Raw genomic sequence first — 24,679 nt, 5'->3', positions numbered from 1 at the left:
CAGATCCGCAAAGCACTACAGACACACATACCCGCAGGCTCCTCACTCCTGGAGTATACTCCTCTCGAGGACAGACTACTTGACGGTTACCTACCAGTTAAAACGATATCCCTCACCTATAAAAAAAACTCATCAACAACGTAGCTGATCCCCTACAGGGACTCCGGGCAAAGTGGGAGAGGGATGGCCTAGAGCTAGATGACGAGGAGTGGCAGGAGGCCTTATCCTCTCCAAATGAAGTGGTCATATAGGCCAGGTTGAGACTTGTCCAGCTTAAAATCCTCCACAGAGTGTATGCCACTGGACCCTGTCTGGTCCGAATGGGGAGGGCTGAGGGGAGTGAATGTAGACATCAGTGCGGCTCAGAGGGAACGTTCATGGATATGATAAGGGAGTGCGACCTCATTCAGAGACACTGGCGCCAAATTCACACTGTACTGAGCAAAGTAATGAGACTAGATATCCGGCTCGAGGCGAAGAGATGCTTGTTGAACGTGTGGGAACCTACAGATTTGGGAAGGATGGGTAAGAACTGGGTGACATAGGGGCTGGTGGTGGCGAAAAGAAACATAGCTCAACAAGGGGGTGCCAGTTACCCCCCCACGCTTACAGAATGGAAGAAAAACATGGACTGGTGCATGTTCAGGGAAAAGACTGTCTATGTTGCGAGGGGGTGCCCGAAGAAGTGGTCGTTAATCTGGGGGGCCTAGAACACATACCGCGGGGAGATTTGTAGTCCGCCTCGTAGCATTGACCTGGATGACTTGACCACACCTTGATTTGTTTAAATCGTGCTCTGGGACTTTATTTTGACTACTACTCTGACTTTTCAAAATGTAATTGTATGAACTCCTCCTGCTTATCATTTGGGAATATGCTTTGCGTATTGTGCTGATTTTTGTTTTGTGTTAGGTCAATAAAAAAATACAAAAAGAAAAATGAAAAAGATTAACTTAATTTGCTCTACTATTTCCATGCACTGCCCAGTATGTTAATGTTAATGTTACTGTAATTTATAAAGCGCACGTATACCCGGAGGTGACTTGGCGCGGAGGACAATAGTGGACCTACTTGGGTGTCTAGTTCTGGAACAGCCAGGTTTTCAGTCCCTTCCTGTAGGAGGAGAGGGCGCTCGCACTTCTGAGCTCACTCGGAAGAGAGTTCCAGAGTTTAGAGGTGCCAAAGCAAAAGCTGCGCCCCCCCAAAGTGATGTTCGGATTCTGGGCACTGTCAGGAGTTTGGCTCCTACAGAGCGAAGATATCTGGTTGGTTCATACCAGATTAGAAGGTCTTGTAGAAAGACAGGACCTGTGTGGTGCAGTGCTTTGTACGCCAGGCACAGAGCCTTGAATTTAATCCGTTGTACTACAGGAAGCCAATGCAGGCTGCGAATATCTTTGGATACAGATTTGTACCTGGGGTATTAGACAGTAGCCGTGCAGCTGAATTTTGTACACTCTGAAGCTTTTTTAGGCACTGCTTCTGAATGTTTAAAAACAGCCCGTTACAGTAATCCAGCTTAGTCTGAATCAATGATGTAACTACAGTTTTTCTGGTGTCCACAGGAATTTAGGGAAGAATCTTCCTAACTTTCTTGATGAGGATGTGGGCGGAGGAAACGGTTGCATTTGTGTGCTGGGTGAGAGAGAGTTTGTTGTCAAACCACACTCGCAGGTTCTTAGCCTTAACCGCAGGTTTTGGTGGATCTCCCATCTCTGCCGGCCACCACAGATTTCCCCAGTTTGGTTGCATGTTACCAAAGATCAGAATCTCTGTTTTATCAGAGTTAAGTTTAAGACAGTGTGTGCTCATCCATCGATTAATGGCACACATACAATTCTGAAATTGATGAGTAGGGGGGACCTGATTTTTATATGCCGCCACCACAATCTGGGTGTCGTCAGCGTAAGATGTAAGTCTGAACCCAAAGTCCCGGATCAAAGGGGCCAGTTCGGATACATATACGTTAAATAGAGACGGGCTCAGGGAGGAGCCCTGTGGCACATCCCATGGGAGGGTATAAGGCTTAGAGTGGTACCCATCAACCGAAACTGTTAACTTCCTATCCTTGAGAAAGGAGGACAGTAGGGCCAGTGCAGTGCCCCTGACCCCTAGACTCTCCAGCCGCTGTTGCAAGAGAGAATGATCAACGGTATCGAAAGCAGCTGACAGATCGAGGAGTACTAGGGCAGCCGTACCTCCTCCATCCATCACCGCTCTGATCTCCTCTGTGGCTTTAATGAGTGCCATTTCCGTGCTATGTTCTTGGCAGAAACCAAATTGTGCGTGATCCAGCACGTTGTTTTTGCGAATGAATTGGGTACGTTGGATATTCATAAGTTTGTCAATAATTTTAGCAGGGAACGGCAGTCGGGCTATAGGATATAGTTATTTGGATCGGTTGCGTCTAGGGTGGGGTTTTTTTGACAGCGGAAGGATGGAGGTATCCTTCCACATGGATGGAAAATTGCCAGAAACAAACATTGAATTGAACATTTCTGTTAACCCAGGACTCAACAGGTCTGCGATTTCTTGCAGAAAAACTGGCGGGCAGGGATCGGAGGGAGATCCTGACTTTGCTTCGTGAATGTATTTTGCCACTGTTTTAGAGGAGACAGTTGAGAAACTAAGCAAGGAATTAGTGCCTGAGTCAGGGCTTAACGGAGGGGTAATGGGGAAGTGAGCTGATGTGTCCTCAACATTTTTAAAAATGTCCAGGACTTTGGTTTTAAAAGCAGCTGCAATGTCGTCACAGGACTTTTGATTGCCCTTGAAACCTGTAGTCTTGGGTGTGGTGAGCTTGTTCACTACTGTAAAGAGTGCTTTAGAGGAATGCTTTGCTTCCTCAATCTGTTTGGTAAAGTGGACCCTCTTTTCTGATATCAGTAGGTTTTTATTCTGTGTTAGGGCCATTCTGTACATTCTCTTCTCAGGTGAATGATAATTTGCACGCCAACACCTTTCTAATCGACGTCATTTTTGTTTTTCTTTCCATAAAGCGTCGGAAAATCAGGGAGCTGAAGGGGTCTTCCTGTTCGCTGCAGTTTTTTGGGTGGGTACTGAAGCCTTGAAATCTTCATTTAGCCAGTCTGTGTATTTAGTGACTGTTAAGTCAGGGTGACCGTGTAACTGTGGCCGGGAGCTCTCCAAATATGTACGGAGGGTCGATTTATCCGTTTTACCCCAGTCCTTCTTGGTCGCGACTAGGGTCTTGGAGGTCCAACCAAGTCCAAAGGAGGTGATTGGGAGGTCAAATTTAATAAGCGAGTGATCTGACCATATCATATACTTCTGTCTCCCTATTGCCCCTGTCTTCCAGATAGAAATTAATATCTCCAAGGATAATAAAGTCATTATTTAGGAGAGTGGGTTCTAAAAGGCTGTCTAGGTTAGAATTAAAGGAGCTTCTGGAGCTTGGAGGTCGGTATAGTAAGATACCTCTGAAAGACTGCCTAGGGCTGAGTTCAATTGCAAAGTGAAGAGCCTCATAAAAAGGCGTGGATGTAGAGTGAAATATAACAGGGAGATGTTCCCTCAGGATAATTGCAACTCCTCCTCCTCGTTTTAGAGGTCTAGCGACCCTGAAGGCCCGATATCCTGCCGGGGTAGCGGTAACAAAGTCAGGGTCAGAGGCAGTGTCTTACCCACAACTGGAATGGTTGTTGAGTTGTCCCTGGGCAGGAAGCTCTTTCCCATCTCTAATAATATCCTATGGTTTCTCTCACTAGGTGGAGTTGAGTGCCTCCTTCTCTATACATGCCACCTTTACAGATTATACCTCCAAGCCCTCCACCTTGCCAAGCTTCTGGAAAATGAGATGCTGTGTTCCGCTAGAGGAGCCTTTCCGATTAGGGCTGGCCTTAGATAAAGGGGGGGGGGGGGGGGGGGGGGGGGGGGCGAGTGAAGATGGTGTCTCCAAAAGCCTTCAGCCCTCCTGCCTGTCCCAAGGCTATATCGATCCGCTCTTCCTCTCCCCTCTGTCTCTAATTTCTCCAGCTGCTCTTCTGGGCTCCCAGCCCCTCAACTCGAGCTCCGAAAGCCACCTCCTCCCGCTCTGCTGGACCCAGACGCCATGCCACCAAGTTGGGAGGGATCAGGCACACTGCCTATCGGGAAACCTCTCTCCAGTCATCCTTGGCACAATAAGATCAATGCCCAACCAAGTGTTTCTCTTTGTAGAAAAAACAGAGAATTCCACTGCACACAATGCCTGATCCATGGGTATGAGTCTCTGTGCTTTCAGGGGTCTCTGCTAACTCATCCAATTACCCCTCCATCTGTCCCTTCATGGGTTCCCCCTTTCTCTGGGTCTCACCCTCTCATCCAGCTCAGAGAGTGAGGTAAGGTCTACAGGTGCAGCTCGTGCCGCCGCCACCCCACTTACCCTCCCCCTGTTTGGTCTTAGTACTCTCACCCAGTTCGAAAGAGCAGCACTCAGCTGTATTTTTTAGTAAGATGTTCCAGAAAACACACTGCAGTCTTCCAGGGAGCTGTGTGTCAGCTGCGGCAGTGCATCACTCAGAGTCACGGCAGGAGTGGAGTCTGTCGGCTTCTGTTGGTGGCCCTCTTCAAGGCAGCTGGCTGTAGACCCCAGATCACGAAGGTGTTCCGGTGGTTACTTGACTCGTGGTATCACTCTCTTCCACACTCATGTGAGTACTTGCCGCTTCTTGAGTGCAATGGCCACACGCCCACATGTGGTTCTTCGGTGCAGTGGACACCAAATGCTATCTTTGGAAACAGTGCCTTCAGGTGACAACCATAATTTTTCATGAGGCTCCCCAGGGACACCTCTCTGGCCACTCTGTCTTCAGGACTTGTCTTGCCCCTATGGCACACTTGGGCAGTGCCATGGTCACGCAGTTCATTTGTGGGGCACACGGACCACCAGCAGGCACTTATCCCAGCGTCGATCTGGCCTACCACTCAGGCACACCAGGTGCCTTGGTAGCTATGACAGGAATAAGTGTTTAAGATCGTACCGCCCAGTCCAGGAGTACCGCGATTCTTTCGTCACCCTTGCTTAACGAGTCTCTGTTTGACACACCATACTCAAGGGTCAATTATAGCAGTCCCCTCTGTGATCAGCTACTCCTGTAGAGTTGGTGCTTCTTTTCCTCGCTCGCAGGTAGGATGTCTTGGCACCCAGGACAATCTAGTAATTCTTTCTTCAGATCGGACTCCAGTAGGTGTCTCTTGCTCCTGGGGAGTTGGTTGTCTGTACGACACCACACTTTGGCTGCGTAGTAGTCCCAGAGTACTAAGAGACCACAACAAAGAACCACAATGTGTGAGAAAGTGCCATCTTTCTAGCATGGTATGCCCCCACATGTTGCTGAATTGCTGATGTACTTTGACTGAGTGTGCCCTGGGCTCCTGACAATCAGGTGCCCAGGGCCTGTGTTCCTTCCCTAAAAACTGTATTGAAGCCTAAACCCAATTGGCATCGCTGGCCACATGCCAGCCCCTGGTAAATGGTACCATAGGTACCCAGGGCACTGTGACCAGAGAAGGCCCCTAAGGGCTGCAGCACTTATTGTGCCACCCTTAGAGGCCCTGTACCCTGACACAAACACACACACTGCCTTTGCAGGCTGAGTGTCTTGGTGCAGAATAAAACAGAGAGTCGACATGGCACACCTCCCTGTTTTCCATGCCCAAAAACACACTGCCCTGGCATACCTCAGTCACCCCTCTAGCTGGATGCAGTATGCCAGTGGTGTGGGTACAGGTGCATGAGCCCTGTACCCCTACAGTACCCAGGTCCATTCCTGGGCACTGTAAGTGCAGTGCTGCCATTAAGAGTATATGGTGCTGGGAGATCGTCATCACGAACTCCACAGCACCATGATGGCTACACTGAAGACTGAGAAGTTTGGTATCAAACTTCTCAGCACATTAAACCCACACTGATGCCAGTGTGGGATTTAATGTAAAATGCACGACAGACGGCATCTTAGAGATGCCCCCTGAAACGAACCAACAACCAGCGTCCTGACTGAGAGGCTGCCTAGGCTGCCACCCAGCAGACATGTTGCTGGACCCCTGGGTAGAGAGCCATCCGCTCTCGTGGGCCTGCAACAATGCACATCCTGGGCGAGGTGCTAGGTCTCCTCCCCCAAGATGGGTAGGGGAAGCTTTAAAGGCATGCCACCTTTGTGAGCTTCTCCAGGCCACTTGCTGTACTCTGCAACTGGCCCCCAAAGGTTCTGACCCCGACTCTGGCGGGAAGATCGGCGGGAAAACCCAAGTGAGGAAAGGGATTGTGTCAGCCTCTGCCAACCCAAACCGTCAGGTGAGGGAGGCGAGGTGAAACACAACTCCGGGCTCTCGCCATCTTGCGGATGGGGAGCCCTACCCAATCAGGACTAGGCTCCTGCCCCCCTCCCACTGGAGAGTGGCAGGCTAGGGGGTGTACCCACCCCAGGGAAGGGACCCATTGGTCCCTGACCTCTACCTACCTGTAACGCCCCTAAATGTAATATTTAGGGGCACCCTGAACCTTCCTTCCTCAGATCCCGAGTCCGAAACAAGAAGAAGAACATGAAGAAAGAAGACCTGCCGTGCAGCTGCTAACAAGAGGACGACACCAACTGACTTGGCTCCAGCCCCACAGGCCTGTCGACCCTCGAACCTGCTCCTGCTAAATCCCGGCGTCTCCTGTGGTCAGCAACCTCGAAAACCCCGGAGGACCTGACTACCTCGCTAATCTAAAAGACTGGGACTCCCATGAGCAGTGGTTCTGCTCAAACAAGCAACAACTCCTGGTGCCCAGCCCGGAACCGCAAATCCAGCACACTCTGCACCCGCCGAGCCCAGCCTGTGCCTGAGTCAACAAAGACCACGAGGACGTCCCCCCGGCGACTGTGGCCAAGAATCCAGCACCCAAGGACCCTCCTCGACGCTCCTGACGATGCATTGGGCCTAACTCTCTCTGCACCTGGCTGCCCCTGTGCCGCTGAGGGTGTAACAACTGTACCTACCTGACCCTGGGAGACCCCCGAGTCTATGCCCAGAACAATAACTCTGCCAGTCGTGTACTTACCTGAAAGCCGATAACCTACATTTTCTCTATAGGGTAACATTGACTGGTTTCACTTGTAAATTCTTCTAAGTGTCGAGTTTTGAAACTTCAAAATACTCACTAAAAATCACCCGATCAACAAAAACGAAATTACTCACATGTTACCAGGAGAGATCCCAGTGCTGGATCTTGGTGCCCAGCACTTACCCTGAAAAGTAATTATAACTGTGATTTTCCGATAAACAAACTTTCCTCCATAGGATAACATTGTCTGGTTTTTACCAGATATTCTTTCAAGTGTCGATTTTTGAAACATACATATATTCCTTAAAAATCGCCTGTGTAACAAAAACGATTTCTTTCAACTGTTTACAGGAGATGCACCAGGGCTGAATCCAGGATCCATCCCTGAGTAAGAAAAACCTATGTAAAGTAATTGATATTGCCTTTACTTAAAAATTCCCATTGAGCTCAATGTTATAATTGTGTTTAACTTGTGTTGCCTATTGCAACAACTGTAACTATTGCATTTAAAAGTCTATTGCTTATTGAAAGTACTCAACTAGAGCATTTCATTCTGAAAGTATTTTGATACCTCATTGTGGTTCTAAAATAAAACAACTATATATTTTTTATATACAAAACAATTGGCCAAGAGTTCAGTTCTTGAGTGTTTGAGACCATTTGCTGACTGAGTGTGTACAACAAATGCTTTACACTGTCCTCTGATACTGCCTTACTGCTCGACCAAGCTACCACTTTAGAGAGTAAGGTTATATCTAACTTTAGCCTCTGCCAAACCTCTGGGGACTGTTGGACTCTGTACACACTGTACCTTACCTTGGTGCAGTATGTAAAGAGCCACTTTCTTACACAATGGGCCTTTGGCTCCCACCTTTACACCAATTTAAGAGAATCCTCACCCTGCACTCCCTGCCATTACTTAATCAGCTACAGACAGTCATCTATAGCTCAATGCATCAGGAAGGATCCTGGCACTTCTAAAGAAAGCTTGTCTACGTTTGCCTCCCTATAGTGTCTGGTGTTCCCCCTCCCATCCAGGAGATTACAGCAAAACACATACAATGTCAGGGGAAAGCAACCTTCACTCCATCCAGTCCGTGTTCTTTTAAAATGGAACCAATAGGCCAATATCACTTGTGCATGGCACACTGCGAATCTTAGCACATATGCACAATACACAGGATTTTGGCATTCAGGATTCCGGCATTGTGAGCAGTGAAACTTTAGATGAATGGGCTTATAGGAGCACATTCAAGTCTCATAGATAAAAAGTCTATGACTATAATTCACTAAACATGAATGCTGCCAGCACTGCACTCCATGCATGTAAACCGCGACAGGACTGCAGTCCTCTTTCTCCATAAGGGTGTGTTTAGTGTATCCCTCACAGTTCAGGAAAAGTCCAACACCAATCACTGTCAAAGACTGGGCCTAGGTCAAATTGCTCTCCTGCCTCAGGTAGGGGTAAATATAAATGTCAACTTCTGTAGTAACTGTTTGAGAAACTTTATCATTCACCAACCAAGCTGGCAGCACAAACATCATTTTATCAACCAACTTAATTAAGAACACTTATGAAACACATGCCTAGCTTTGTGAAGCAGTGCCATATTCTACAGTGAGGTAGCTTGTTGCCTTGCAAGAACCCACATAATCGTGTTTTATGTAGGTGTACAGAGTGGACTATGTGGCAGTTGTTGGCTATAGGTATGTTCCCAAGAAAGGCCATAGATCACCGATATTATATGCGGATGACACGCAACTGGTCTTCTCATATACTCAGACAGATGGCTATGCAGCCCACTCTTTAGGCCTCTGTCTGGATAAGGTCGCAAACTGCATGAGAAGATCCTGTCTTAAACTGAATGGAGACAGAACTAAGCTTATGCTTTTGGGCAATAACCCAGATCCTCTTTCGTTTTTGAGCTGGCCAAGCTGTCTTGGTTATATTCCTTCACCTAAACCTGCCATAAGGAGCATAGGGATGTGGCTTTATGAATCTTTAAAATTTAATTCTCAAGCCATCAAAGTAGCTGCGATCTGCTTTGGTATGCTAAGGATGATGCGCAAAATTCTAGCCCCTCCTTCCTCCCACTGCAAAAAAAATTGTGTTCCAGGTGCTTACCCTTTCCCACCTGGATTACAGCAATTCCTTGTTTTTGGGAGCGCCTAAAGCCACAATCCAAAAATTGCAGGTGGTACAGAATTACGCAGCATGTTAACTATATAATTTACCAAGACATCAACCTGCGCATCAAACCCTGCATCTCCTCCATTGGCTGCCGGTAGTGGAGAGGATTAAATTGAAATCCCTCTGCATCGTACACAGGGCACTGTTTGACAAAGGACCAGCGATCTCCTGATAACTGCTCTCCTTCTATAAACCTGGGAGATTGCTGCGTTCCTCCAATGCCTTCTAAGCTAAAATCCCTCGGATTAAGAGAGCAAAATGAGGAGAGCGAACTTTATCATTCAAAACTGTGGAACACTCTTCCCCTCTCTCTTCGAGTTGTGGAAAAGGAGCTGCCCTTTCCTATGGTACTAAAAATCTGGCTGTTTCAGAGTGTGTTCTTGAAAATCCCTCTTCTTGCGCTGGGAGGCCTACAGGTAGCCATGCAGTCTATAAGGGTGCTTGAATAGAATAGAACAGTCAATCAATCTATCGATCAGGGTTTTGTAGAGCGCACTACTCACCTGTTAGGGTCTCAAGGAGCTGAGGGGAGAGTGTGAGCAGCTCCGTTGGGGTCATTTGAAGAGCCAGGTCTTGAGGTCCCTCCTGAATTGGTGCAGTGTCGGGATTTGCCGGAGGTGGAGAGGGAGATAGTTCCAGGTCATGGCTGCGATGTAGGAGAAGGACCTTCCACCTGATCTGGTCCTGTAGAAGCGTGGGACGGTGGCCAGGGAGAGGTCGGTTGAGCGGAGGTTTCTCTTGGGGGCATGGAAGGAGAGGCGGTCGTTGAGGTATTGGGGTCCTATATTGTGGCAGGCCTTTCAGGCGTGCATGAGCAGCTTAAGGTTATTCTTCTTTCGACAGGGAGCCAGTGGAGATCGAGTAGGTGTTGGGTGATGTGGTTGCGCCGTGGGATATCGAGGATTAATCTGGCTACAACGTTCTGGACTGTCTGGAGTTTGCAGAGGAGTTTTTGTTGATTCCGGCGTAGAGGGCGTTGCCGTATTCCAGTCTGCTGGTGATGAGGGCATGATCAACTGTTTTCCTGGCATCGGAGGGGATCCACTTGAATGTTTTACGTAGTATGCGAAGGCTGTTGAAGCATGCAGAGGAGACGGCATTGATCTGGCGATTATGAGTGGGCGATGAGTCCAGTATGATGTCGAGGTTACGTGCATGGTCTGTCAGAGTAGGTGGGTTTCCGAGGGTGGGGGGACCACCAGGTGTCGTTCCATGCAGAGGGGGTGGAGCCGAGGATGAGGACTTCTGTTTTCTCAGAGCGGAGTTTCCGGCAGCTGTTCTTCATCCAGGTTGCGAAGGCTTTCATCCCTTCTTGAGAGTTGTGCCTAGTGATGTTGGGTTCCTTGGTGAGGGAGAGGATGAGCTGGGTCCTCAGCGTAGGAGACGATGATGAGCCCGTGGTTTCTGATGATGGTTGCGAGGGGGGCCATGTAGACGTTGAAGAGGGTGGGGCTGAGGGGGAATCCTTGGGGTACTCCGTAACTGATTTTTGTTGGTTCTGAGAGGAAGGGCGGGAGTCTTATTCTCTGTGGTCTGCCCATGAGAAATTAGCATAACTAGTCTAGGGCCTTTCCTTGGATGCTGATGTCATGGAGTCTGGTAGCTAGCGTGCGGTGGGAGACAGCGTTGAAGGCTGCTAATAGGTCCAGGAGGTTGAGGGCTACCTTTTAGCTTTAAGGTTACAGGTCTTGATGCATTTAACAATTCACCTGTCAATATCTGCCTTAGGTATGGTGTGTCCTTTATGAGGTTGAACAAAGGCAACAAATAGCTGTTGTTTTTTAAGGAGGGATTCAGTCCTGTCGCATGAGAGCACACTTGATGTCAAGTGCGTGAAGTACTCTCTAAGCTACCGAGTCAAGACTGTGGAAAGACAACAGGGAGCTAAATTGTTTGGTTAAGGTGGAATGGGAAGACCAACTTAGGCATAAACTTGGCTTGCTCCTAAGTACCGAGCTGTCATTATGGATCTGGAAAAGGGTAGTGGGAGGGCCAATAGCTCACTTATGTGCCTTAGTGATGTTATGGCAACCAGGAAGGGAAACATCTAGGAGAGAAATTCCACCTTGCAAGAAAGCAGTCGTTTAAAGGGCTGTCCCATGTGTCAGGTGACGACAATATTCAGGTTCCAGATTGAGGCAGCTGGCACTCTGGGTTGATGACACGCTTAAGGACATCAATATAGACTTTAATAGGAAGAATTTTAAAGTGTGAGGAGTGTTCTCTGTTCTGCATGAATGTGGGGACAGCAGCTAGGTGCAGCTAAATCAAGGTGTAGGCTAATCCTGACTTTTGCATATGTAGGAGGTAATAAATGATGTCTTGTGCTGTTGGTGTGAGAGGGTTTATGTGGCTCAGGGTACAGTAGTGGCAAACTGTTTCTATTTAGCAGCATAGTAGGTGCGTGTGGTAGGTCTACAGGCTTCCTTCAGTATGTCCATGTACTCTAGATGTAAGGTAAGGTAGTCAAACTCGAGGACCTCAGGAGCCAGATTGCTAGGTTGAGCAGCCTGGGGTCTGGCTGTTTGACCCTGCCTTTATTTTGTGTAAGAAGATCTGGCCTATTTGGGGAGTTTCTCATGTGGGGCGATGGACATCTCTATCAGGGGCTAGAACCATTACAGTACGGCCTGCCGCACCTGAGAGTGGCACTGGCTTATGCATGATACTCGACATCCAACCCCCATAGGGGCAGTGCTCAGCTACAACATACAGCCGCCTATGTGTCTTAGAAGAGATTTGGTTGTCGACCATATTCACACATCTCAGTGTGGTCCTCAGATGAGATCCAGGGTAGACGGAGGTAGACGGAATGTCCTCAGATACCTCTTCTGCCTCTTGAACTTCTAAGTCCTTAGGGTCAAATGAGCTGGATCGGATGATCTTGGAGCTGGGTTGGTGGGGCAGAACATCAGGTGACTCACCAAACTGCTCTTCTTCGGCACTGAGTGGGCCTGACTCATGGAAAATGTCCAGTGTCTCCAAGGATTATATGATCGGGATGAGATGGCTTTGGCGAGAGGCAATGTCCGGACACTTGATGAAAGTGTGACTACAGACAGTGTTACCCTCCATCCCAGGGTTGAGAGCAATCAGCCCAACTTTAGGATTCTAGCCAATGGTGAAGCACCAACCTTGACTGAACTTTATCCTTAGGTTATTTGTTGTGTGTTTGGTGTATGTGGTAGGATCACATTTTCATTATACCCACAGATTTTACAGAAATGGGAGTAACCTGACAGCATTGAATACTTTGATAGCTGGAGACACATAATACAAACGTCTTGACGAAGGCTGCTGTCCCGCTGGGTATGTAAAATGATGGCCAAAACATGTTGACGGTCAGGTAACAACCCACTTCCACCGCTAACTGCCAAAAGGCGATCCTCCTTTTTAATCCAGCCAGGACATCCTAGAATAAATATATTAAGTCGATAGTCCTAGACTGTTTTAACCTAAAAAACACCCTGGCTCAGAAACAAATGCACCAATGGCCTGGGTGTGGGAAGCCCAATGATGAAGCATGCCACAACCTGTGGGTGAGGGTCTTTTGTTTCCCAGAAGCATATTTCCCACGTGAACTTGTGAAACTAGGTTCCTACAAAATCAACCTTACTTGTTCCTTTTTAACACCCGTCTCCCCTTTGATGTGAATGTGCCTGAAAACTACGACAGTCAAAGTTCCCTCATCCACTGTCGCATGTCCTTTCTGAGGCATAGTTATGTGTAACCTACTCTTCCCCCACTGCTTAAATATGTGTCTTCTCTAGGTTTCTTAGTCTCATAGCTTTGAGTAATGTAAAATTTGCTATCGGGGATATATTTTTCATCTTTAAGGAGCCTATTCCAGACAAGTGTATTCTTTGTTCTCTCTGCCTCAATTGCGCTTTCAGATTTGACAGTCTTCAAAGGCTAACATTTATGTTTCAGACTCGACAACTTTTCAGCCACTGTATGACAATACTATTCCTTAATAATACTTTGAAGAAGAATCATTGTGTTTACGCTTACTTAAAACTGTCTCTTTTGTCTTCAACCCAGAATTGTGGCTGATTACCGCTCTCAACAATTGATGATTTTGATGCATTGCATGACTTATCACCACTTTTGACAACTGTTGATATCTTTATCAACAGATTTGCCCATAGACTTCTACACCAGCTTTTTCAGCTCCTAAAATTACTCCATTTAAGAAACTAGAGAATCAGTATCCTTAAATGGTTTTTCTGGGAGTGACTCTTCTAATAGAATTTGTTGAGCGGAAGCTTACTCAACGTTTGAATCACTAAACTGCTGTACTTGAGTCTCTTCTATGACCTCAACATAATCTCCTGTTCAGAAAACATGATCTCCTCTGTCTATGGACTTTGATTCTTTGTTTAGGAACTGTCAATGCCCCACAACATTTTCATTTTAGCCCAATGTGCCAGTATTACTTTGCCATGTTCTTCTAAGGCTTAGCTCTATACTGCAATAAGGAACCAGGGCTTTCAGGTTATGGCAGTGGACTTAGTATAGCCTTATAGCCCGCAGTAGTGGGCTATACCGGCTATTAAAGGCCCGCTCCAGCGTTAAAGACCCGAGTCGAAAGTGAGGGCCTTTAACAAGGGAGCGGGACTTTAATAGCCGGTATAGCCCAGCTACAAAGGGCTATAAGGCTATTAGAACATTCTGCCACTAGAGGGCAGAATGTTGTAACAAATAAAACAAAGACTTCAGGGAGAGCAAGGGGATTGAAATCCCCACAGGCTCCCTGAAGCCTTTGTTCACAGCCACAGCTGTGAACAAAGAAACATTGGAATGTTGGAGCTCCGGGCTTATACCAGCCAATATAAGCCATTGTTTTCAATGGAGCTCCCAACATTCCAATGTTCTAATAAAGTTTATGTTTCACAAAATGCGTTAGAAGCATATATGTGAAAGACATATATCAGAAAGAAATTGGAACAGATTACAAATGAAAAGAGGACTATTATCATGGAATTTAGTAGATTTTCATTTTACATACAAAATGCTGTACCTTAATTTGGAACCCTGTCTCATTAACCGCTTCCTTCCATCCACTTTCCTGTAATAAAGAAAAAAATATATTGTGACTTCATACCTTGTCAAAGATATATACCTTGAACTCTTTTCTGTTACTTCCACAAATCCAAGCCCAATACCCAAAATGCACTTTAGAGTCAGAGGGGTTGATGATCATTCACATTTAGTGAATGATATTTTCCTCTAGTTTGTATTAGGCCAGGCAGTGGGTGTTGCATTTAACAATGTTTAGGAACGGACTACTGCAAAGTTCAATCGGTCTTCAAATTAAATCATTTGGTAATCAGGTTGCACTCGAAACTGGCATTCATGCATGGCAGCCCATTGAACAGCCATTAGAGAGACATGTAAAACAAGAATAAAAGGTAATGTTTCATAAAAGCAAAAGGAGACCATGTTAATTATAAATCTAAGGGAGCATGAACTGCATTCCAACTCAATGGCCACCAGTCTGTAAGAATCAATATAACCCAGTAAAACCCTCATCAAAATCAAAAAAGAGTCACTCCTCTCAATGATATTCTAAAACACACTAACGCTGATGACCACAGGCTCCTAAACCGCCCAACCCCCCCCCAAAAATAAACAGTAATCACCAAATTGGTAAAGGTGCAAAAACGGAAGGTGCGTTCCTTTCAGAATAATTAAAAAATGTGAACAAATTCAGTCTGCACTGATTTACTTTTCAATGTTTTTATTGATGAATATTTACAAATAATAAGCAATCAGACAATACAACCTTCAATAAAAAATAACCCCAAATAATAATCTCCCTGTTCCTCCGGACCCAAATCCCACCCCCACACCAGACCAGTTGCACGGTAAAGAATACATTACATATCTAGAGCTTCCGAGGCAGCAGTGCAGGATCAAGCATTCCCAGAGCTCTCATCGTTTGTGGGGACATCTTACCCTGAACCTCGCTATTAAGTATGAAAGAACAGGACCCCACAGTTTGTAAAAGGTATGAGGTTTGTCCACTAAGTCACATGCTGTTTTCTCATGTGCCAACAGGTGCCGGAGCTTGTGGAGCCAAAGTTCATAGGTAGAGGTTGTTGGTTTCCCCCCGGGAGAAATAATGGTGTGTTTAGCAGCAAGGAGGAGATGAGATTTTCTTTTGCCTGCCCTGGAACGGACTGGGTAGAATTACTCCGAGGGTCTGCCAAGGAGGGTGTCATCAGGGAGCTTGTCTCGGTCCTGGCCCTATATCTGGGAGACTGAAATAAAGATAGCATCCCAAAAGTCTCCCAAGTCGGGGGCAGGATCACAGAATATGCTTGAGGGAGCCTATGCCTCCCTCATCCATGCCAGCACGTCTCGGGGGAAGTAGGATTGATGATGTGAAGGCGGTGCGGAGTAAGGTACCAATGGAACAGCATTTTACAGAGGATCTGCCTGCCTCGGGCATAGCAAGCAAAATTGCTAGTGCGAAGGAATACCTCTGGCCACTGGCATTGAATGTAATTTTGAGACCTTTCTCCCAAGGTAGTTGGAAATATGATTTACCCGCCAATGCCGGGGTGTTAAGAATGCTGTAGATGCTAGAGACCAATTCTTTCAAGGAGGAGAGGACTGAAGGAATTCCTCAAAAAGCATAGCCGCTCTCATGGTGTGTGCTTTGACTAGGCATGGGCAGTGAACTCCACTCGCGGAGTTTTCCGCACTCTGCGCAGCACGCGGCATTCCACCAACGTTAAGTTGATGGAGCGTGAGCGAGAAAATTCCAACAATAAACCACTTCCCAGCGAGATTTCTCGACGTGGGCAGTCGCGGATGGTCGCGACCGCTCGCATTAAGAAACCATTCGTTCGCGTTGAGGAAGCTGCCGCTCTTGCGTGTTTGATCTACTTGAAGGTATTCAATTAGCTCTCGGATTAGAAGTCCTGAAGGCAAAAGCAATCTCACTCCCTCCAGATCTGGAAGGCCCATGTCACTAGGTCCGGTGTGAACTTTGTTAAGTCTTTATTTTTGGAGTCAAGTTGGAGGTGAAGTTCAGTTTGGTGGCAAGGGAGTCCCAAACTGTTAGTCGGCCTCTCGTGGTCTTAGGAACCCATGGTACCTCACTCAGAAGTCTGGTTGCAAGGTTCTGATCTATGAAGCACCACTGTTTATCCGATTCCCCTCTGAGCCATTCAACCATATAGCACAATTGAGATGTGTGATAGTGTTGCAGTAAATATGGGACTAGCAACGCCCATGCCTCACCCCCTGTACCTGGGATCATTTGTGCAAGTTTTGAAGGCCAGTTTTGAGCGTTTTCCTTCCCAGATATACTTCATACAGGCGGCTTAGGGGTGAGCAGTTTTCTCCCAGTTCATTATGAAGAAGAATCGCTTGAAATAAGTACCAGATACGCGGCAGTAAAGTCTTTTAGTGCCACAAAATGCCCCACTAATGACAGGGAGAGAGAGATTTTATCAGGCTACCGGGGAGGTCTGAGGTCTTAGCCTCACGCAGGAGGAGTTCAACATTTGTCTTGCGGCAGAAAGAGAGGCTTGCTCTCAGGAGGATGCCCAAGTATTAAATAGAGTTTCTGGTCCAAGAAAACTGTGTTGTCCTGGATAAGGAGTCCACTAAGGTGTTCTCTTCCTCCAAAATAAAGCTTTCAGATTTGATCACATTTACCTGTAGGCCGGAGAGCGCTTGAAATTCCCCGATGAGGGGGAGCAAGGATTATGCACGGAACATATATATTATATATCTCAATGGACGCTGCTGATGCAATTTGAATGGGGTGAAAGGGAGACTTCTTCGATAGCTGCATTTCTCTGCAAAAGTGGGCCAGATTTGGATAAAAATGGGTTGTATAACCATTTCACATTGTTTAATATATACCGCTGGAGGCATGTGTTTTTAGGGACAATGCTACCCAGGACTTTGGGAGTAGAGCACAAGTTACTCTGTGCAGCATTTCAACATATTTTCAAGACCAAATGTGCAGACCCCTAACTTGGAACCTCTTCAGATGTTGGAGAGGCCATCCACTAAACAGGGAGGCAGTGAAGAATATGAGGTTACAGTATCTACCAGAAAAGCATCAGTTAAGGTAAGTAACTTCTGGTGTTTGCCAGTAGCCCGGTGGCAGTGGGCTTGCTGGTTGACGCTTGGATTGCTGGTCGCGATCATCCTGCTCTCCGCCCCCGCTGATTACTAGCGCAGGCGATATACATTTGTATTGTATTTTACTGCTTTTAACTCATCTTCAAAGTTTGTGCAGGTCTCTTACCTTTTGCGGTTTCAGAGGTGGGTTGCCAGGGCGGGTTGGTGCACTTGCGGGCTTCTAAGCAGCAACGGGCGCCATCTTAGATCGGGCTGCCTTCCTTCCTAGCCCTGCCCCTCCTCCACCGCTCCGCCCCTACTTAATCGTGCAGCATGTGTCAGCGCAGCGGACGAGCGCAGCGGGCGCGACGTAGGCGCGCCGGAGTTGCGCCAGAGTTAAGCCCGTCTGCGCCCGTCCGCGGCCGACCGGGGCTAGGGGCACGAAAGGCTGCCCGCTTACTTACGTACTCACCTGCATTACTACTCTCATATTGGGTCCCTGGAACGGTTGACCCTTCGATCAGTACCCACCTGAGACAGCTTGATTTATGTTCTTCCCCACCTTACCGTCCTCCTAGTACCAGCCCACCTTTATTTCCTTTATCCAATACACCATCCTGCACCATCTTGCCCCCCCCAGCCCCCCCAGCACCAATTTGTAACACTTCAGCAATACTCTTAAACACCAGGTCTGCGGTTAGTCATCAATACGAGCTATTTGACTACATTGATACCCATAATCCAAACCTCATATTCTTAACGGAGACCTGGTTTAAGGCAGACTCCCTACCCAATGTATTAGCCGCATTGCCTCCATCATACTCTGCCATTCGAGCAGATCGGCCTGAGGGCAAGCGGGGTGGCGGAGTAGCCTTAATAGCCCGGACAGACTTCTGCTTCCAGATTCTCCCCTCCTTACCCATTCCTGAGGTAGATTACCTTGTAGCTCGTTCAACTCTCCATCAGGTACCATTCACCTTTGTCTTAATTTATCGTCCTCCCCAGCTAACCCCATCCTTTCTCCCTAGCATTCAGGCTCTCTTAGCCACCTTGGTGGTTAACAATTCATCGGTACTAGTGCTAGGGGACCTAAACTTTTGGCCCAATGAACCTGCTGAGAGCCCTCAATCCAAAGATTTTACAGACTTCATGATTTCCTTGAACATCTCTCTGCTCACTCATGGCCCCACACATACCCACGGTCATATGTTGGATCAAATCTGGGCGCTAAATATTCCATCCACACCCCCCATAATTTCCCCGTGCTCCTGGTCCGACCATTCTATTATTTCCTTTTCCCTTGCACTGACCACACTGGTCAAACCTCCTCTTCCTAAAAACATTTGGGTCAGGAAATGGGGTAAAACGGACATGCCCTCCTTCTGTTCAACTTTGGCCAAAACCGCTCCCGACCTTACAGATCTCACTGCTACGTCGCAACTGGCCGCCATTGATAATTGGCTGACTTTGGCAGGCGACGAATTCGCCCCCATGAGGCGACTCACTGTCAAGCGGGCCCATGCAGCCAATCGATGGTTCACCTTAGAGCTAAAAGAACAGAAACTAGCAGCTAGAAGAGCCGAGCGAGCCTGGAGGAAAGACTACAGCCCAGAGCTAAAGACTATATATCTGTCTGTTTTAAAAACTTATAAAGCGGGCATTCTAGCGGCTAAAACTGCATTCTATACCAGCAGGATTATGGCAGCTGAGTCTCGCTCAAAGGAAATCTTTACCGCGGTCCATGAATTAGCATTATCCAGTCGAACCACGACTACCATTCCCCCCTCTCAGTCCTTCTGTAACTCGCTCAATGAGTTTTTTATTGATAAAATACTCAAAATCAAACTTAACATTCCACCACCCTCCCTTGCATTTGTCAATTCTTCCCCTCCCCCCACTGTCCCCAAACTTAACCTTATTCCACCTTTAACTGAGGACACCTTCTTCTCATTACTTCACCGAGTCAAATCCGGTTCTCCCTTAGATTTTGCCCCCGCCCATATCCTCAGGGAAATCTATTTATCTTCCCCCACTTCCCCTTTGACCCTCCTCAATGACTCGCTAAAGAAGGGAAACGTTCCTGATATACATAAATCAGCGGTTGTCATACCTATTATTAAAAAACCTGACGCTGATTCTTCCTCCCCCTCCAACTACCGTCCCATTTCCCTACTGCCTTACCTAGCAAAAATTTTGGAAACTCACGTCACAACCACCTTAAGCACTCATGTTGAAATCAATCACTGTCTTTCCCCCCGTCAAGCCGGCTTTCGCCCATTGCACTCCACCGAGAAAGTGGTGATCTCGGTAATGGACGTGCTACGTGAAGGCATTGACACCAACCTTCCGCAAGCCTTGATTTTATTAGATCTGTCCGCCGCCTTTGACACGGTGGATCATTCCATTCTTCTCAGCCGTGTCAGGGCGGCGGGCATAGAAGGTTCTGCCTTCTCGTGGATTGAGTCCTTCCTCACAGGGAGGGCCCAAGCCGTCCATTTGGCCAATTTCACCGCTGACTTTCGCAAAGTGGAGTGCGGAGTCCCTCAAGGCTCATCACTTTCCCCACTTTTATTTAATTTGTACATCTATCCCCTCATTTTTTCGTTACAGCAGATGGAGGTCACGGTGTTTAACTACGCTGATGATCTCCAGCTAATCTTTAATCTCTCCAACTCCCCCTCATCTGCTTCCAATGTTCAGACCGTAATGACATTCATTCAGGACTGGATGAACTGCAACCACCTCAAACTCAATCCGGACAAGACTGAGTTAGTCCTGACCGGAGGTGGTTGCAGTCCATGGACCTCTGCCCACTGGCCCTTGTCACTTGGTGCTCCCCCTCTTCCTGTCTCTAAGGTCAAAACTCTTGGGATTTTTCTTAACACACAACTCTCTATTCACTCACATGTGGGTTCAGTGGTCTCTGCTTGTTTCTTTTCTTTAAGACTAATTAGGAAAGTATCCCGCTTTTTTTCCCTTCCTGCTTTAAAAATCATTGTGCTGGCCATGGTACTGTCGAGAGTTGACTATGGTAACATCATTTACAATGGAGCTCCAGCATATGCGTTCCATCGTTTGCAGCTCATTCAGAATCAAGCGGCTCGTTTGATCTATGGCTTACCCAAATACCATCGTGCCACTCCCCTGCTTAAAGCTTTGCATTGGCTCCCGGTGAGGGAGCGTGCCCTTTTTAAACTGGGTTGCCTTACCTTTCAGGCTAGATCAGGTACAGCCCCCGAGTTCATTTGCGCCGCCATAAAACCGTACCTCCCAGGTCGTGAACTCCGCTCTGCCCATAGGGCTTTCCTCATCATTCCTCGTTTCAAGAAAAAGAAATCTGGCGGAGCGAAATTTGCTGTTCTCGCCCCACTTTTCTGGAATTCTCTCCCTCCTGCTCTCCGATCTTCTCCGTCATACACACAGTTTCGGAAAGACCTTAAAACCCTGTTATTTGAGCAAGCTTATACTGTCTAGCCCTTCTGCCGACCGCTACTGCATCACTTAAAGCGCCATGAAACCGCATGGTATACGTGCGCTTAACAAATGCTTTTAAATTCAAATTCAAATTCAAATACTTTCAACTAAGGAATCCTCACTTTAGCAATAGATATCACAGCCATACCTCTCAAAAGAGCAGAGGGGTCTGGGGAGTGGACTCAGACTATAAAGTCTTGCAGAACCAAGTGGGCAAAGTGGTCTTTCCTGTCGGCCATTTATCCAGGCACTCATGTTTCCTGAATACTTGCACCAGCACTTATGTTGTACTCTGAAGGCTAAAAACTGTACCTCTGATGGCAATGCCTTTGTAGAAGCTTTGGCTCTGGTGGAATGAAACTACAGTCCTTCCGGGGGATATTTCTTGGGTGGTGCGTAACAGATTTTGATGCAGTGGGCTATCCATCTAGACAGGATCATCTTTTGTACCACCACTCCTTTCTTCCCCGCAAAAAAAGTACAAATATCAGGATGTCCACAAAACGGACCTCTGTGCAGTCAACATAGCAGCTGAGTGCCCTTTTTGGGTCGAACCAATTGAGTCTTTCCTCCTCTTTCAAGTGGTGAGGTGCAGTGAAAAACATTGGCAGTAATCGATTGGCCCGCCAACATGAAAATAAGTTACAGCCTTTGTTAAAAAGGCCACCCAAGCCATGACTAATAGTACATCGTGGGGAAAAAGTAGCAAGGGGCAGTTGCACCAAAAGCACCGCAGTGTACTGACATGATACCAATGAGGGAAACAATTCTGAGCGTCAAGAGACGCAACAGCTGTGCAATGATTCAAAGGGTGTACACAAGAAAAGTGAAAACTGAATTTAAAACCCAGCCTGGCATAATGAATGGCTTCAGAAAAAACAGAAGTCAAACCTTTTATAAAAAGTATTGCAACCAGAAATGTGACTAGAGATGGTTGGTCCGTTAAACACAAAAGAGCATAAAGGGCTGACAAATAACTTCTTACTGTGGCTACTACAAGGCTTTGCTGGCCTAAGGAAAGAAAGAATAACAAACATCCGATGGGTTGATTTGCAGAGGACTGATGTGTCGAACATCACGCCAGGCAACATTTCTCCTAGTGCTCACCACATATGGACTTCACGGAAGGGTGTCTGGCCACAAGAAGGACTTCAACCACCTCAGTGGCCATGCAAAAAACATTTAATTTGCGCTGCTCAACCTCCATGCATTGATATGTAGATTGTGGAAATTTGGGTACAGGGGCCTCCTCTGTTAAGGAGACAGGAGATTTTCCTGAAATGCTAGCCATATCAGCATGGGCGTAGCTTCAAGGGAGGTGTTTGGGGTGTTACACCCCCCCTCCCCTTATGAATGTATTTAATAAATAATTGGGTGTAGGAGCTTTCAATCTGGTTTGATAAGGTGTCTGTCAGATTTCCCCCGGGATTTTTAGATACTGACTCAGACAAACACACATACACTCTCTTCTCTCTTTTGTAGGTCTTAATACATGGTTAGTTTACAAAACACTGTTTTAAGTACCCCTCACAATCCGCACTACTTTCCCTTTCCACTGGCGCTGCTTCTCATATAATAATTAACATGATATGCTAATGTGATTGTTGGAAGATCTGAAGCTCAAAAACCTCCTCCTGCCCCCTAAGTCTTACTGACCAAGCTATGCCCTTGCACATAAGAGGGAAAATACTCAGTGCTCAAGTTATCCTAGTTTCCTGGCCAAGTGTGGGGGGCGAATAGGATGACTTGGGCCAGGTATATCCTGTTATTACTCAGAGATTGAGGCAGAAGAGGTACAGGTGGACAAGCGTACCAGAGTCCTGTGTGCCATCCTAGCTGGAATGTTTTGACAAAGTGTGGTTAACAAATGATGAACAGCCAGGGCATACACCATTGATCAAACCCACCCAGTGCCTCCTTGCGATGGACACTGCTTATGGTCAGCCAGGCTGTGTCTGCTCATCTCGTCTGTTCTGTCATTCAGGAATTCAACAAGGTTGTTGGTGACCGGAATGATGTCCTGCTCATCCAGCCACTTCCTGAGACGTAGGGGCCTCATGACAAAGGATCTGCCCTGCTTGTTGCAGCACTACATGGAGGCCATGATATCCGAATAGACCTTCATTAGCCTTTCCTTGATGGAGGAAAGAAGTCTTTCGGACCCAGACGAATTTCCCGAAGTTCCAGAAGTCTGCTGTGGTGCTGAATCTCCATCGGAGACCCTAGGCGCCTGATCTCTACCTCTCTCAAGACACTACCCCTCCAAACCCAGCACTGGTACATCTATCCCAACTGTAAACTCTCGACAGGAGAATAGCCTATGGAGTGGGAGGAAATGATAGGCAGGGCATACTCCCTTTGAATAAAAACCCACATGTGAGATGTGATGATCTCCAGCCAGGGTGGAAATTAAATATGCTGCCTCTATCAGATGGACACATGCCAAAAGGCAAAAGTAGCATGGCAGCCACTGCAGCACAGAAAGAGTAGTTGGAGGATTTCTGACCGTGAACGCCGCCTTGGCCAGCGCCACATCCTCTGCATAGAAAGGGCGGACTACTGCTGTAGCACAAGTTGGTAAGGCAGGCATTGCTTGTAAGCCAGCCCATTGAAATAGACCATGAACTTTCTGTACTTTCAGGGAAACCGTTTACTGGATACAACAGCGCCAAAGATTGTGCTGTGACTGTCCTTAAATCATTCCAGCACTTCTCTCCAAACAACCTGGACCCATCGAAGAGCATGTCCATCAAGGATCCTTGCATCTGTTGTGAAAATCCAGTTGATCTCATCCAGGTAGATCTTTCAATCATGACTTTGGTGCCAATAGCGCTTCATATTCAGTTTTTAGTGCACAGTCTGGCACACAGAACATGCTAGGTTGCATTCAGGTTCTCTTGCATCAGACAAAAATGGCCCTGAGGTCTTCTGGGACAGCCAACAAGAACTCGCTGGCCATGTCCCACAAAGCATGGTGCACCTACCCAACAGTCGCGGTTCAGGAATCTACAGGCCAAGCTAACTAAGAAGAAGAATTTCTTTCCAAAAGCATCAATATGTTTTAACCCTCTATTAGGACTACTGGTTCGACAAGAATTTAGCGGCATCTTACATACCAATGCCTGGGCTAGCAGGATTCCAGTGTAGAATGTTTAGTTTTGCATTACCAGGTGCCAGTCTATATCGGCTAGCCACAGATCGCCTAATCAGAAAGCCAAAGCAATGCTTATCCCATGTCGCCATCAAGATGTCAAGTAAGGACTTCACTGGATGGCAATAGTGGCTCAAAAAAAGTTGGCCTTGGTTGTAGAATCTCAGTTAATTTGCCTTTTTGCGATAGTATGCAATTGTAAATTTATGACCACAGGTGCCGATGGTACAGTACTGGAAAAAATCACTTTCTTCTGTTGGTGACCCAGGTGGTGAGTCTAGCTCCGTTTCAGGGAATGTACCTAGCCCACTAGCATACTGTAAAACTAAATACCCCCCTCATTGCTACTGTCATGAGGGTCATTGAGTATGTCCTGAACTGCTCAGAATCAGATTTAAAATGTTCATGTAGCCTTTGGTAGTATTAGTGCAGTGGCAGAGGCCTAACATCGGTGCCTGGATGAATAATGATTGCTTGCACCTTTGTTATCTTGTAGCGTGACATAGATCTGGAATGGAGTTGGAAATTGGTGTTGGGGGAAAAAAAGTAATCATATAACTTCCAAGCTGTAACCAGAGCCCAAGTACCAAAAAACACATATTGTGTGAGACTGTGACCAACATCTGCTTCCTGCAGTCTCAGCATTATGTTTTTGGTGGAGACATTTTTCCTTGGCACACTACTGTTGAAAGAATTTTGAAGTCATCTGAAGACCAACAAAGTTGGCAGT

General features: G+C 46.9%; 1 protein-coding gene across 2 annotated transcripts in view; it reads right to left on the bottom strand.

The window, feature by feature from the left end:
* SNX4 (sorting nexin 4) overlaps positions 1 to 24,679 on the bottom strand; it is a 467,422-nt gene that overhangs the window by 196,552 nt on the left and 246,191 nt on the right. For both annotated transcript variants that reach the window (XM_085647507.1, XM_085647506.1), the window contains one exon: positions 14,260 to 14,307. In XM_085647507.1, coding sequence (XP_085503633.1) covers positions 14,260 to 14,307 — 48 coding nt within the window. The remainder of the gene's footprint in view (positions 1 to 14,259; positions 14,308 to 24,679) is intronic.

The sequence above is a fragment of the Triturus cristatus genome, chromosome 3_2 (genome assembly GCF_964204655.1).
Source record: "Triturus cristatus chromosome 3_2, aTriCri1.1, whole genome shotgun sequence".
Classification (NCBI taxonomy): Eukaryota; Metazoa; Chordata; class Amphibia; order Caudata; family Salamandridae; genus Triturus; species Triturus cristatus.
The sequence above is the reverse complement of the archived record's forward strand: the minus strand, read 5'-3'. Positions and strand labels throughout refer to the sequence as shown.